Source organism: Hoplias malabaricus, chromosome 13 (genome assembly GCF_029633855.1).
Source record: "Hoplias malabaricus isolate fHopMal1 chromosome 13, fHopMal1.hap1, whole genome shotgun sequence".
Lineage (NCBI taxonomy): Eukaryota > Metazoa > Chordata > Actinopteri > Characiformes > Erythrinidae > Hoplias > Hoplias malabaricus.
The window spans coordinates 21,806,816-21,822,374 of NC_089812.1; the positions used below are offsets into that span (position 1 = coordinate 21,806,816).

Genomic DNA, 15,559 nt, shown 5'->3' on the forward strand with positions numbered 1-15,559 from the left:
AAAAGATCACGGCGTAATTTTATGAGCTGCCATCGTGAGTCAAATAAAAACAAATGTGATCTCTGCTGCAGCTGGAGATTTTACAGATGGAGAGTTGGTGCTGGACGTCTGCGTTGCATGGCATAGAGTGACGACTCTCTCTGGACAATCAGCGCTCTGCAAAGTTTACACGCCACGGTTTAGTCCCTACTCGGTTCGCTCTGAACCACAAGAGAACAGCGACTAAACAAGAACACGCTTCCAGAAACAGGACCTGATTCACCTGGTGGATAAACAGAAAACCATAGAGTTGAGTAGAGCCCATGCAGTGGAAAAGCACCGTACTCTCGGCCTCGGGCGGTTGAGGCGTCTCTGTGTACCTACAGAGAATAGGGTCAAGGCTTAGACCTCTGTTTAATGTTTTATTAATGTAATAAATCCAGGTAGGCTCTGGACCCCCCGTGACCCTAAATTGGATAAGCGGTTACAGATAATGGATGGATGGATGGATGGATGGGTGTAATAAATACTCTTTTTGGGTGGTAAATATGCCAAATGTCCTTTAAGACATCTCTCACTCTCTATCTCTATCTCTCACTCTCTCTCTCTCTCTCTCTCTCTCTCTCGCTCTCTCTCTCTCTCTCTCTCTCTCTCTCTCTCTCTCTCTTTCAGGAAGAAAAGGCTCAAAAGCAGCAGTTGCTGAAGGTAAACAATCACATGATTACACTGTTACAGTTGATTTACTCGTACTCTACACCACACAAACTCCATACACTGTAAAAAAATAAAGTAAAATTTACAGTAAAAAACTGGCAGCTGTGGTTGCCAGAATTTCACTTTAAAATATACGGTCACGTTTCTGGCAATCATACATTTTACATTTAAGGACTGTTTTGTTTACAGCACTTTTCTGTTTAAAAAAAAAACGATGTACACTGTAAAAAAGACATTTACATAAAAATCTACATAAAAATAGCAAAGAAACATTGTTTTGCCATAAAATTTACATGTAAATTGTGTGACAAATGAGAGAATGGAGGCTGAGATATAGTCGTATTTAGATGCAGCCAAAGCACATCCTATATTTAGCCCTTAAAAGGAGATATTGCTGAAAGGATCAAAGAAATGTGCGTTATGTAGGTGCCACATTCTAGCTCTCGGAAAACACAGGCTGATGGTAAATTTTACTGACCAACACACATCTCGTCACAACATCCACAAAAACACACACACACACACACACACACACACACACAAAATAATCACCCTAAATGCAACCCAAAATCTAAAAGTCTCAAAGAAAGAAAAAAACAAATAAACTCTGAAAATCACAGAAAATATGGAGAAGCAAGGCATGCTGGGAGCTCCATGAGTCTCATTAGACACTTGTACTGCCCCCTAATGGTCTGTACATTTAACAGTGCAATAACGTATTTTCTACAGTATAGAGATGTAAAAATGTGTATTTTGGCTGATAAAAGCATTTACGGTATTTCATTGTTACAGAAACTGTTTTCAACCTTTTTAGAGTTTACAGTCATTTACTGTCATGGTTTTAGTTTTCCACCGTAAAGTTCACATTTTTCTACAGTGTAATACAAGAGAAATTCTACTGCTCCAGGGGCTCTTTAACCCCCTCTGACCAACAGTTGGCACTGAGCACGGTGAGACTAAGCTTGTGTGGCTGCTACAGAGCGTCTCATTTGGTTTCACGCTTTTCCATCACCCTTAAATTAGCTATAAATTATAAATACCAGTGCAAGTCTGAGTCCAGCAGATACGCAATGTCTCAAACTGAGCAGCACTTTTCTGACCAGAACTCACACTTCACACGTGGACACCTGGGCCTCTGGGGTATATATGGACCACAGAGTCGGGATGTGATTATTATGGCCTTTACTTTGTGAAGGTGAGCCATGAAGCTGAGACCGGAGTGTCTCTTTTCCCTGTGGCCCTCTCTCTCTCTCTCTCTCTCTCTCTCTCTCTCTTGTGTAAATGATGTTTACACTCTGATTCCCTGGGGCTAGTGAGGGGATTGACCTCCCTCTGGTGTCCGAGATATTTAGCTAGGTTTGAACAGGTGCTCTCATTTACAGTGGATTAGCTGATCACGGCGCAGAATGTAATGACCCTCTCTCTCTCTCTCTCTCTCTCAGTGGAGCTGCCTCCTTATGAGCCGGACATTCCTGAGCCCACCACCAGAGCAGAGCTGATGAAATGTATGAGCTTTTAAAGTGGATTCCTCTCAAATAAAACACTTAAATATGATTCAGATATTAATCTGTGCTGATTATACATGGTCTACTATGAATTATTAAATATTCAGTATCCAGTATGAATTATTCAGAATCTTCTGTAACTCTATCATAAAGTATCTATTATGAATTGTGCAGTACCTGTTATGAACATTCAGAAGATCCTCTCCATTATTAGTATCCATTATATTCTCTGTGGATTAAATTATCCAATATTATACTAAGTGATCTAGTATCTACTACTAATAATTCATCTATGATAAATGATTCGATATCTCAGTCTGATCCGGTTATTTGAAGCATGGACCCACAGCCAGTTTTTAGAATCTAAGAAATGAAATATCTTTGCCTTGAGAAACAATTCATCTCTCCCTCACCATCTCCCAGACTGGATGCCTCTCTCTCTGGATGAAAGAACGTCTCAGAAGCTGCTGTGGATCTCTGAAGGTGGAATGAAAGTGTCCCGCATGTCTGACGAAGTGTGTCCCATCCTGGACAGACCTGAGAGATATGAGCACGCCCCACAGGTGCCTTTTAACTCAGTAACATACAAACCCCTGCTGTCTCTTCTGAAAATAATACTTCACACTCTCCACATCTCTCATTCACACTGATCAAGGTCTGTGACTAAACTGTAATCACTTAATGAAAATGATGTGTGTCACAGTCAAACAGCTCCAGGGGCCTGGAGGTTGTGGGTTCGATTCCCACTCCGGCTGACTCTCTGTGAGGAGTTGGTGTGTTCTCTCCGTGTCCGTGTGGGTTTCCTCCGGGTGCTCCGGTTTCCTCCCACAGTCCAAAAACACACGTTGGTAGGTGGATTGGTGACTCAAAAATTGTCCGTAGGTGTGTGTGTGTCTGTGTTACACTGTGAAGGACTGGTGCCCCCTCCAGGGTGTATTCCTGCCTTGTGCCCAATGATTCCAGGTAGGCTCTGGACCAACCGCGACCCTGAACTGGATAAGCAGTTACAGATAATGAATGAATGAATGATTGTAGTTCATGAGGCTTCACTGGAGAGAGAGCGAGAGGGACATCTCCAGTTCACTAGCGACAGTGGGAGGGATGCGAGAGCGAGGACAGCTTGGTCAATTCACTAGAGACAATGAGAAGATTTTTAAAGTCATAAAAATCATATTTCATAATTTTTCAGACCCCCAAATGTATGTAAAAAGATCATTACAGGTTGCTCTTAAAGTCACTGACACAATGAGACTGGGATTCCCAAAATTGTCCAGCTGTGCAGTCAGAAAGTGCCTATCAATGAAGGGCTGCACTGTGGCCTGTTTGTGTCATGTCGTGTGCTATGCTAAGATATTTCATAAGCTGTATTGAAGAGCCTGCGTGTGTGTGTTCTGCAGGTTCTGTGTAAGGAGGGGCTGCTGGGCACTCGTGGGTATTGGGAGGTGGATTACGACGGCTGGGTGGTGATCGGAGTCGCGTATGAGAGCTCTAACAGGAAGACCAAGGACGGCCCTTGTGGTCTAGGAGAGAACAACGCCTCGTGGGCTGTGGGCTGGGCCGGGTCCTGCTACCACATCTGGCACGACGGAGAGAACGTGGAGGTCCCTGGGAAATTCTGCAAAACATTCGGCATCTACGTGGACCATCCAGCCGGGATCCTGTGCTTCTACCTGGTGGAGGAGACCGAGGACGGGGCCAGGGAGGTCCAGATGCTGCACCACTTCAAAACCACCTTCAAAGACAAGGTGCTGCCGGGATTCTGGATTGGACGCAAGTCCTTCTGCCAGATCCGGAAGAAGGATCAGTAAAAGAGGAGGGAAGGGGGAGGGGGAGTCGAAAAGGCTGGGGGAAAGATAAGAGAGATGGTTGGGAGAGGAGAGTGAGCCTGAACTCATCTGATCCACCTTAAAATGTATCTGAAGTTTACGTTGTTAGGTTTACACTGGAGCTACGAGGTTAATGTAACTAGGAGTGGACGTTTTTACACCAGCAGTTAGGATCATTGCATGTTGCCTGGAGTTCTGCCTGTGTTTGCAGACAGGCTCTGATCACCCTGCCCAGCAAATTGAATATGTCTGAAATAGGGGTGGGACAAAATATTGATACAGCGATATATCGCATAGTTTTAGATACGTTATCGACACGTGACATTCTACTTAGACATTTTAATGGCTGTTCCAGTTTATGGCTATTTTACCACATTGGAATGATGACATACTTGGAAGAGTTGCAGTCAGTGTGTGTGTGTTAAAGAGACATGAGCAATCTAAGCAATACACTTAGCTGTACATTGCTTCATATCGGTGTCAAATACTGTGAAGCCGATACCAATAAATACATACTTTCTGGTATTAGCTCATTTCTAAATACTTTATCCTCTTCGTTTACACAGATGCCGTGAGAGAGTTGTCTTGCAATATACCGGGTATCACAGAATCACAGTATCGTGACATCATCGTTATCGAAGGCAACGTATCGTGATAATATCATATTGCGAGATGCCCTGTGATTCCCAGCCCTAGTCTGAAATTGCATGAGCACATTTCCCTGGCCTTGTTCACACAGGCGCTTGGTGTTCATACTGCCTCAGTAGACCTCACTTAGGACACTTCAGACATCGCCCCTAACAACGCCAGTGGGTAAATGCTCTTACCTTTGGCGCCAGACTGTCCCACTCAAATCTGATTCTTCAGCTGGCCTGATTTGAGTAAGACATTGTCTATCGTCTAAGGACAGAGCTTCTCGCCTTCGTGCCTTCAATCAAATAAAATTATAAAATTTATTTGTATAGCGCTTTTTACAACTGATGATGTCACAAAACAGCTTCACGCAATTCCGGTAAAGACAAAGTTTTGACATAAAATTTAAAAATGTAAAGAATGTAAAAATCCCCAGGTGAACGGGGCCAAGGGTGACAGTGGCAAGGAAAAACTCTCTCAGGTGAGGAGGAACCAAGGCCCCCTGCACTGTAGGGGCTGTGTCTGAAACGTCCTAAATGCAGTCTACTGAGGCAGTATTCTGAGAGAGAAAGGTGCCAAATTGTGTTTGAATTGGATGCTTGTATAAAATGCTGCCTGATTTTGGCTCTAAAATATCTGATCTCATTTACTCGCAAGTAATTTGCAATATGGCCAGATTAAATCACATTTGCCTTTCAGTGTGAACAAAGCCTATGGCTTCCTATGTTTGTCTCTTGTGGGTGTGTTCAGGACCCCTCCTGATTTTGCTTGAGGGTGTGTACAGTATCAAGCGTCCATGCCTCATTTTCATTTGAGCAGGTTCTGTACTTGAGCAAAGAGGCAGAACAGAAACAAATGAAACATTCTCTCCATTTCTGGGCACCACACTTGAGAACTGGAATACAATCATTTCAATGGTTTGAGGGTGGGACCTCAGACAGTGCATCTGTGTGATAGTTCAGAGGAACTGTTGTTCTCAAACACGATTTGTTGCTTGTCACCTTTCACTAAACCATAGCTACACATTTCCTGCACTTAACAGAAAAGACAGTTCCCCTGTGGCTTTATTGCCTTCCCATAAAAGATCATTCATCCCCTCATCACAGTTCTAGACACGGGTGTGAATGCTATGAGATGTGTTCAAGTTCTGCAAGATGGGTATAAGTCCTGGTTTCTACACAAACTAATATCCAGACATTGTTCATGGTGCAGCTTTAGGTGGATCAGGTATATAATGAAAGCCTGTTGTGGGGCAACAAGGTCGGGGTGGAGAAGCTGGAGATGGTGAGATCATTTTATTTATGAAGTGGAATGATATTTAAACCATAGAAGTTTAGCAATCTTTTTAATCTTTATGGGATTCATGATATTCCCTATAATACAGGACGTATGCAACATAGAGCTAGTTATGTAAGTGATTGTATTCGGTTGAAAAGGACTGACTTGCCCTAAGGCCCCAGAGAGGCGTTATTTGATTTAAGTGTTTTGCTTCTGATTTTTGTGAGCTGTAGTTTTTCATTTTATATCCCATGTGCCGTATGAGTAGTGGCCATGTATATTTACGCTTAAATAAAGTGGTTTATCTCCTATCTGTGTTATGTTTTATGTCACATCATAATACAGAAAATTATACACTAATCATATCTTTCACATCAGGAACTGAATTATAAAAATGCATAAACACTGCTTCTATTTTAAAGCAACATTAGGTTAGATTTGGTATTTTTGCCCCTGGGCTCCACCTGCGGTTGCAGAGTGTAATTAACTTTTAGAGCACTGTCCTGAAATCAAGAGTAGTTTCCCCCACCCTGCTCCAATAGTCACATAGTGCAGTTTCTGGGCTGAGCACTGCAGAGTAGTAACAGAGGCTCTGTTCACCCAGTTACAGCTCAATGGAACAACAATGTTTTTGAACGTGGAAATGTAAAGTAAAAACACTACCTAGTGTTCCTTTAACAGTTTGTTTGCTGAATTTGGAGCGTAGGCCTCTAAAATGTTTGACCTGTGTGTGTGAACCGACCAGACCAATCATTTTTAATAAAAACAACAACAAAAACACAAAATGAAATTTAAAAAAATAATAACTCAGTCTCTTCAACAACAAATAGCTGGTTTATTCCAAACAGATCTGAAATATTTAAGATTGATATTTGAGAGTTGCCATAGTACGCTTTTTCTCCCACTGCTTGAGTTCTCGGTTTCACACAGATGTATCTCACACTGTTACATCATTAGCCTGCTCCTGACACTCAGTTTCTCAAAGCAGAATCTCCTGCAGCAAACAGCTCTTTACATTGGAAAGCACTGATTCACAAGCTGAGATTTTAATGTCAGTATTAAGAATATGTGTGTGTGTGTGTGTGTGTGTGTGTGTGTGTGTTCTGCATCTGTAACAAACAGACCATTACCCCTTGACCATATTAGCACATTACTGTGATTTCCACATATTTCACATATTCTAATTATTCATTTTCAGTCTTTTTAAACATATTCAATTAATATTCTGAAATTCAGGATCAACAAAGAACTTGAATTTCAACACCACCTGTGCTGTTAGGAGTGTAGTTTCAGGTTTGTGTTACACAATCAACAACTGCCCATTGGCTTCTATTATAAAAGTGTTCTGAGTCTAAGAGTTTTTCGATTATTTTCTAGGAATCTGATAATTCATGGAAGCTATCACCTGTGTTCATCTGAGGGTGCATTATGGAGGAGTTTAAAAAAACTGGAGTAATCCTTTAATTAAATAATGTGTAGCATGTAAAGCCAACATCAGCGACCCGTCCTTTAGAAGAAATGTAGTGTACAATTTGAAGAGTTTAGTGTTTGCTAATGTTTTAAAATGCTCAGTGTCTGTAGGTCTGTCTCTGTGCGGTTTGCTTTGTCCACTCTCAGCAGCCGTACGTTTAGCTGGTGCACATTTGCTGGGTTAGTGTCACTTTATCACAGTGTTTATGGCCCTCACACCAGCACAAGCCTGAATATTAAGAAACGTGTCCCAATGTGACACCCTGAAGAATGCCTTGAATGCCTGAATTTGATTTGTCACAATTTCGTCATCCAGTTAATTAACACTTTATGAACAAATATTTGTGGACACCCCCTTTAGCTTGCTATACATTACCATGCCGAACGTGGGCTGGAGGGGTATAAACCGCTTGTGGAGCAGTGGAACTGTTCATGTGAGAGAATGCCATCGAAACCTCACAGCAATGTTTCAACATCCACTCTAAAGCCTTCCCTGAATTGTAGAAAACAAGGGACAGACTTTTTAAAACCCTTGATTTTCACTAGAAACAGCAGCTCAGCAGGCGTCCACAAACATTTGGCCATGTGCTAAAGGTCAGTTACATATGCTTATGTTCAAGGCAAAACAAAAAAGACACACATTAGCATTATGCAAATACCATCCAGATATACAGTGGCCTCTAGTGGTGACCCTTAGTTATCAAAATGAGTTGGAGTTGAGAACAAACCTCCTAAACTAAGGGAAAATCAACGATGAGCCTTCATTCTGGGAACATAAGTCAAAGAAAAAGGTAAATGACTCGTAAATATACTTAAGGGGTTTGTAGCTACCTGATTTGTTGTGGCACTCTTGTTTTGGTACGTTTTAGCTTAGAGAAGACTTTCTTTTTCACCATCCACCTTGTACCATTGCTGGAGGATGTTAAAAAGAAAGTTGTTGAGGACTCTCACATTTTACAGGCAGCAAATATCTTGTAAAGCCCGTAAGCTACATAAAAACAGCAGTGAATTTGAACTTCACTGTCACAGGTTTATAGCGAGCGACATGATGAAGAACGCATCATCTCCGGTCCTTAAGGATTCACACGGCCCATATTCAAAAGCACTGATGTAGGGTCAGCTCCTCTGGGGTCATTCAGTTACATTCAATAAGCACAAGGCCAAAGCTGATCCTACAACAGCTGCTCGGAGAAACACGAGCCAGAACTCCAAAGGGCATCGAGAGTAGTCCACAAAGCAGATTTCCTTAGTTAGCCAGAGAAGTTAAGCTTAAACTCAAACTAGTAAAAATAAAAAGGGCTAGAGGAAATTGTAAAACCCGAAATATTAAACTGGGGTGATGTTTTGTGTTAAGAAACAGCTGCTACACTAAGACTTAATGGTCAGGTTATATCAGATGTGTCTGTATTAAACATGGCAGTCTCTGTGTGTGGGACCCACTCTGTGGAGCATAAACTGCTTCGTTCGGAGCCTACAAGGCATCTCAAGTGAACTGTACTTTATAAAAATAATGAAAGTATGACATATAATCACTCTCATTAATAATGTTGGCTACTTTTTGGTGGTAAAACTAACATGTCTTCTGGCAAACTGACAAATCCTGCTTTGTCAAACACTCACCTGGAGTCTGCCGGCACGAGGGCCATAAAATTAAACAGTCATAAATTTGCCTTCTATCCTGTTGTGAAGACAGGAATAAAAAATATTTTACCAGAGTTTCTGCCACTTTTTAACATTAAATCCTCGCTGAGGCAAAGGTTTCTTTAAAAAAAAGTTTGGTTTCGGCACCTTATTTACATCCGTATCATATACCATCACCACTTCTCATTTACCCCCACACACATCTCTCTCTCTCTCTCTCTCTCTCTCTCTCTCTGTCCACCCCACACACACCCAAACACACACTTGCTGAGGGTCTCTCAGTGTTTCAGAGAGAAGTCTCCCGTGTTGAGGCGAGGTCTTGGCAGAGCTCCAAACATCTCCGTGCCGTCAGTGGCTGCAGGAGCCAGAAGAGCCTTCATACTCGCAGCTATGTGTTCCAGATCTGCACAGCCAACCTACAACGCACATGCACCACAATTAAGCACGAGGGACACGGTAGAAATAAAACAGTGTGATAGTGTGGTGAGTGAACAAGCTGGTCAGATACTGTACTTAATGACACTACACAAGCTAACAAAGAAACATCTCTGGCAGACCATTCATACTAATACTCAATATATTTTCATCTAATTCTTACTGGAGGGACAATGAAATTCACTTGAAGTCTCCCTTTGACCTCTGTGGAGGAAGTCTGCAACCACAGTCTTGCAGCACTACTGCAATACACTAAATTTAAGCAATACAGTAAATTTTATTGCACTTAATGTGTGAAAGAACATTTCGTAACATGGATTGTGCTGCACTCCATTTCCCCAAATGGATTTATCTGATGATTGGAGGGTGCTCACACTGAAGGATTATTCAAAGAGAACTGGAGCAGAACACAGTGATGTGAATGTCTCTGCAGAATGTGTTAAATCTGTGTTAAACCTAAAATACTGAAATCAAGAGTAAAACTTCTGACTTCATTTCTGAACAGGCTGCCTCTAGTACTGAAGGCTTTTGCCTGAAATCCACCCCTGGTGCTGACTCTGTTAAAGGAGAGTGTTTGGTGGGGTAAACGTTTTACATCACACTTCTGAGTAGCAGAGTAAAAAGAGAGTTAAGGAATGAGCGGCAGGGGTGAGTAACTGACCCGTTCTCCACTGTGTGGCTCCCCCTGCGGCGCTCGGTTGCTTCTGAAACCCCACACGGGCACAGACACTGGGAGAGAGCGAGCCAGAGGCACGGTGTGATGAGAAAGACGAGAGGCAAAAGAAGAGTGACCCATGGCCAGCCCACGTGGAGGAGGAGGGGCTTCCTCACTTAGAGAGCCTGGAAAATATATTTTTGCAGAAAAAAAAAACACACAGTCAACAGGGCTGTGCCATGTCATATCATACGCAATAATACCATCATAACTTTTAAAACGATCAAAAAAAAAAAAAAACATTATCGTGATGTTCTGACTTGTTTATATAACGATGTCATGCAGTTACCAATAATCAGCAGAGCAACTATTCTGCATTTGTTTTGTTATTTACTGTGAAGCTTTAAGTGTACCTTTGTATAACTGTTTAAGCTTGCTGTTTATATGCACACTAATTTATATTTAAATGAAAAAACTGAAAATTGGTAAGTTACTGTTGTTTACCAAATAAGCAAATGTTTACTTATTATTTTTGTCCCTCCTTCTGAATGTTTGAAACTGTTAGATTTGTAGTAAAATGACATTTTAATAAATAAAGCCATTTAATACTATTAATATAACATTTATTTTGTTTCAGTAGTGTGTTCTTGAAATTAATAAAAATATTTAACAGTTTTTCCCCATACAGCCAAGTATATTGTTATCACCAAAACACCCTGAAATATCGTGATATTATTTGAGCAATATCACCCAGCCCTACCACATACGCGCGCACGCACACACGCGCACACACACACACGCACACACAACGATCTAAATAAGTTCAAATAAGAATCTTTATTAAATATATTGAAAAATATTACTTCACTGTTTAATGATGAATTTAAATAATGACATATGAAAACAATCACTTGTTCAGTGCGTAAGCACATTCATTTGTGGATGAGGAGTCCACAAACCCACACACAGTGAAACAAGATTTTGTGGAAAAAAAGCTATGTTTTCTGTGTGCTGCCCAAAAAAAACAGAGCTTCTGCTCCTCACTTCTCACTGCTGTGCACTCGGGGTCGGGGTGAACAGCAGGTGGCTCATTATCATTTAAAGAAACAGGTACTGAAAGTGGGTATTCTGGACAGGGCTGTTAGACATGGGGAGATAGTACTTTTGGGTTTGATCCTTGTGGCATTTTGACCAAAGTTCACAGGCATGTCATTAAGACACAGAACTGTATTCTTTTGTGGAAAAAGTGGCGAATATGTCCCCTTTAATCAAGGATTATAAAACTCCTGCCATTTATGAATGCGGTAACTACCACCAGTAAATACCTACTGATGCTTCTCTTGTAAATGATGTTATACATTTCCCTGTTATATTTATATTTGACACTTGTAAATTTACCTTGTAACTTTAATCCTTGAGAACAGAAATGGCTAAGATCAGGTTTAGATTTACTTTTGTAATCTTAAAAAAAGAAAAAGAAAAGTGTCTCGGGCTGATATTTTAAAGGTAAACCTCTAGTGACCCCTGCTGCTTAATCTCTGTAATTGCAAGCAGAGGCCCTTTAACCTTGTTAACCTGTGCACTTTATTTATAACTGGAAGTCTGACCTTGTATAATGGTATTATTATGGCTAATTATAGCAGTCAGTAATCTTTATTTACCTAAGATTAACAGAATATAAAATTAAAATGTGAATATAAGATCAGAAGTTCCTCCTGACTCACCATCAGTGCTCTCTTCTTCTCCATCAGACTCAAAGAACGGCTCACAGTCACGAGACAGAGAGTCTTCATCCATAGAGAACACACCTGAAAAAAAAAAAGAGAGAGAAACTTTGATTATTTTGTTTCTGAATTATTTTTAAAACTGCACCAAGTACATGTTACTGCCTTGTTTGGAAGTAGTAGTAGTAAGATTTCACCTGTTGATTCATTTAAATTGTGTCTCCGTCCGTCCATATCTTCCTCCCCTTCCTCCTCATCCTCCTCCAGGTCCACGATGCCGCCTCTCTCCCTCTCCCTCGCCCGCTCTGCCTCCTGCAGACCCACTCGCACTCTCTCCCCATTGCCCTGAGGAACCACGGGTTGGATCACTGCACCCTGGCTGTAGATCGATGGATAATTCTGAGAGTAAAGTCTAGCGCTGGGGCTTACAGAGCCTGAGTCACCAATCAAAGTCTGTGGAAAGAGAATTATTTTATTTTTATTAAATTATTTTGTTTCATTAAAGTTGTGGCCAAAAATCAAACCCCCACATCCTGAATGTAGCTAACAGGTAATGTCTTGCAAAAGAAACACAATAAAAGCAATGTACAGCTAATGCATCATGAGATTTCAACACAATAAACATTCCACATCAGCCTCAAATCTTGTCAGTAGAATAAAAGGGACATGTTCTACCCATTTTGCACAAGGGAGCATGGTTCCGGGGTCTTAATATAACATACGGGATATGCTTTGGACACAGGGGTTACATTAAAGAGACATTAAGTAGTGTTTTTACCTCAAGATTACAGCTTCAAAAGCATTAAGATGCTCTACTGACATGTAACAGGGAGAATAGAGCCTCTGTCATAGACACTTTGGGCTCAGCACTGCAGAAACTGTACTATGTAATATTTGGAGGAGGGTAGGAAACCACCCCCCTCCCCCTCCCCTTGATCTTAAGACAATGGTGTAAAAATGATTCCACTGCCACTGTGAGGGAAGCCTATGAGCAAGAACACTAAATCTTACCTAGTGATACTTTAAGAACTGTTTTCTTATCAAAATGGGGTAGCATTTGTCCCCTTTTACGTTGATAAGTTTCAGAAACATGGCTCTGGTTTCTTTGCTCCTGCTCCTCACTATAATGGGCTGGATGATGTGCTCCTATCGGGTTAATGTTGTTAAAATCTTTATTTTTTAAGAACTCTACAAACAGTTTTGTCTTGAAAGAGTTGAAAAAAGAAGCAGATTAGATGAGCCCCTGAGAGACTCACCGGCCTATCAGAGGGCACGTCGACACCCAGCTTGGCCCCACCCTCTCCGGAGCTGAGGCGTGTGTGTCTATGGGCTGTGAGCACCGTGGTGGAGTGGAGAACGGCGATGTCATCCGCATACCTCCGCGACGCTTCGGCCAGCGCCCCCTGACCCCACACATGATATGAGTAATCGCACGTCCTCCCTCCAGGGGGCAAAGCTCCTCCCCCTTCCAGCTTTTTCACCACATCTCCCTCCATGCCGGAGGGCAAGAACTTCTTAGAGGCCGTGAGGATGGCTAGATCACAGCCGGACTTCTGACTGTACGCTTCTGCTGCAGCAAGTAGAGCCAGCCAGCTCTCTTTGTGGTTGTCTGGGATCTCGAGGTCAGAGGATGTGATGATGGAGGCCATGGTGAATGTGAGGAAATATGGGCTTGTGATTTATTTTGAAATGTGCAGATGCTGGTATTTAGATGAAATCAGGTGATTGTTCAGCTTGGGAGACGGGGCTGAGCAGGGTATAATGCCTTCGTCTGATCTAAAATGATTTACTGATATTTAGCAATCCCTTGTCATAAATTTTCTTTGGTAAATGAGTGCAGTTTGCTTCAGAATAAAATGCTGATGTGAAGTTATGCGAGGCACAGGTAGGTGGCCGTGTCTGTGTGCAAAGAGAGAACTAGGGGAGAGACAGGAGGACGACACGCTGATGTTGCCTAGGAACAAAAAAAGACAATAGATTAGGCAATGATGTAATTCTTGTCTTGGCTCAGTACTGTTGCAGCTGATGTTGATTTGTTGTGCAACAGTGTCATTGCACTGTGATTTGTGTGTAAATATATGCAGTCCTTTGTGCATTTATCTGTGATTTTGATAAAGTAAATCGGTCTAATCCTAAGCAGAGTTGTCAGTTACATCATGAAACTCAATGTTCAAGTAACGTTTGCCCTCTCAAATCAACTTGCATTATGACACAACATTGACATTACCCTACTGGTCACTCTCCACTGAGAAACTGAGGCTGACGGACCAAAACATCAATCAACTTTACAGTAATAAACTAAATTCTTCAGTTTCAATTATTTTCATAAATTGTAAAGTCATTCAGAGTGGTGAAGTGTATCATGAGCAAAATAAGCAGTCAGCTTCATAGCTGACCGTTTCCACTTTGAAACCACAGTGTCCCAAAAATACAAATTCAGACAGAGAGGATTTCTTATGTCACACACCTAGGAAATCAACCTCAGCTCATGGTGGGAGGCTTTCACGGTGCAAGCAAATGGGGGAGGGGTGGGTTATGATAGTGGGAACAAGTTACATAGATCTACACATACTGAATGAAGACGAAGGTGTAGAGCTACAGCAAAACCACTTTTAAGGCGTCAGAGAATTTACTTATTGTAAAATAAGTTCTATGTCTAACTGAACAGAGATGGGCTTGAGGAGTTTAACTGGTGACCAGTGGGGGGCTTTAAGAAGGTCATTGTAAGCATTCAGACTTCTTCACAGTGGTGGGCATAGGAACTTGGTGTCACTGAGTCAACACCAATAACAGGGCGTTTCATTCATCTGTCCATGAACAACTGTATGCTGGGTTTAACAAAAAATATAAAATATTAACATACTATATACATATTTTTTGGAGGGGGACTAATTTCTGTTAACAATAAAATTGCAAAAGCCAAAAAACATTAAATAACTAAAACATTTAGTGAAAAATAAATAAATATAAAGTAACAAGACTGGAAAATCATACACGTGAGATTTAAATCTCTTTGTGGCTACCCTGCTTAAAGAAAGCTAAAAAAAAAACATAAAAATAAAACAAAGACCCCAGACCTAGAGATTTCTACAAATTTACAACAAAAATGGGCTTAAAATACAGTTCCCCGGGATCAAAAAACAGACGCTGTAGCCTAGAAACTTGGCAGGGCTCTTCATTAACTAAAAAAAACGCTGAAATCAAGATAAAGTCCAGTAACCGAGCTGTTTTATTACCCAGACCCACAGAGTCTCTGCAGCTGCAGTAAATAAGCCAGAGCTAACGAAGCTAAAGCTAACGGAGCTGCTCCAAAGAACTTGACTGTGGCCCAAACTCTGTTTCACACCAAGCGACACCGTGCATAACCGGGCCCGGTCCACTCACTCTCTCTGGGGCCTTCCGTTGCTGGTACAGCCGGTCCAGTCGTTCAGAACCTGCTGTTTTTCTCCGTCTCTCTCTCTCGCTCTGTCTCTCTCACACTCCAGAGGCGTGACGTCAGCACCGCGTCATCACAGTGGCTTCAGTCCAAATAATGTAATTTTATATACACTATATGGACTATATAGACTAAAGTATTGGAATAGACTGAACACATAGACCATACAAAAAAGTGGCTGAGGTTAACAATATGAAAAATAAATTCACATTATTTTATTTGGGGTGGCTGAGCGGTGTTAGGTGATTAAGGTGATGTGTTGT

At 41.5% G+C, this 15,559-nt stretch overlaps 2 protein-coding genes across 2 annotated transcripts; one reads left to right on the top strand and one right to left on the bottom strand.

Annotated features, from left to right (window-relative positions):
• Nucleotides 1-1,763: 1,763 nt before the first annotated feature.
• zgc:195001 (uncharacterized protein LOC567531 homolog) lies at nt 1,764-4,006 on the top strand. Its single transcript, XM_066641639.1, has 4 exons — nt 1,764-1,833; nt 2,136-2,198; nt 2,622-2,761; nt 3,596-4,006. Exons 1-4 carry the CDS (start codon nt 1,764-1,766, stop codon nt 4,004-4,006), a joined length of 684 nt encoding a protein of 227 aa, XP_066497736.1.
• A 2,642-nt stretch (nt 4,007-6,648) lies between these two features.
• On the bottom strand, nt 6,649-15,382 carry akt1s1 (AKT1 substrate 1 (proline-rich)). Its single transcript, XM_066642857.1, has 6 exons — nt 15,245-15,382; nt 13,117-13,814; nt 12,058-12,313; nt 11,861-11,944; nt 10,143-10,321; nt 6,649-9,462 (listed from the first exon to the last, which is right to left on the bottom strand). Exons 2-6 carry the CDS (start codon nt 13,507-13,509, stop codon nt 9,325-9,327), a joined length of 1,050 nt encoding a protein of 349 aa, XP_066498954.1. The 5' UTR covers nt 13,510-13,814; nt 15,245-15,382; the 3' UTR covers nt 6,649-9,324.
• Nucleotides 15,383-15,559: the final 177 nt, after the last annotated feature.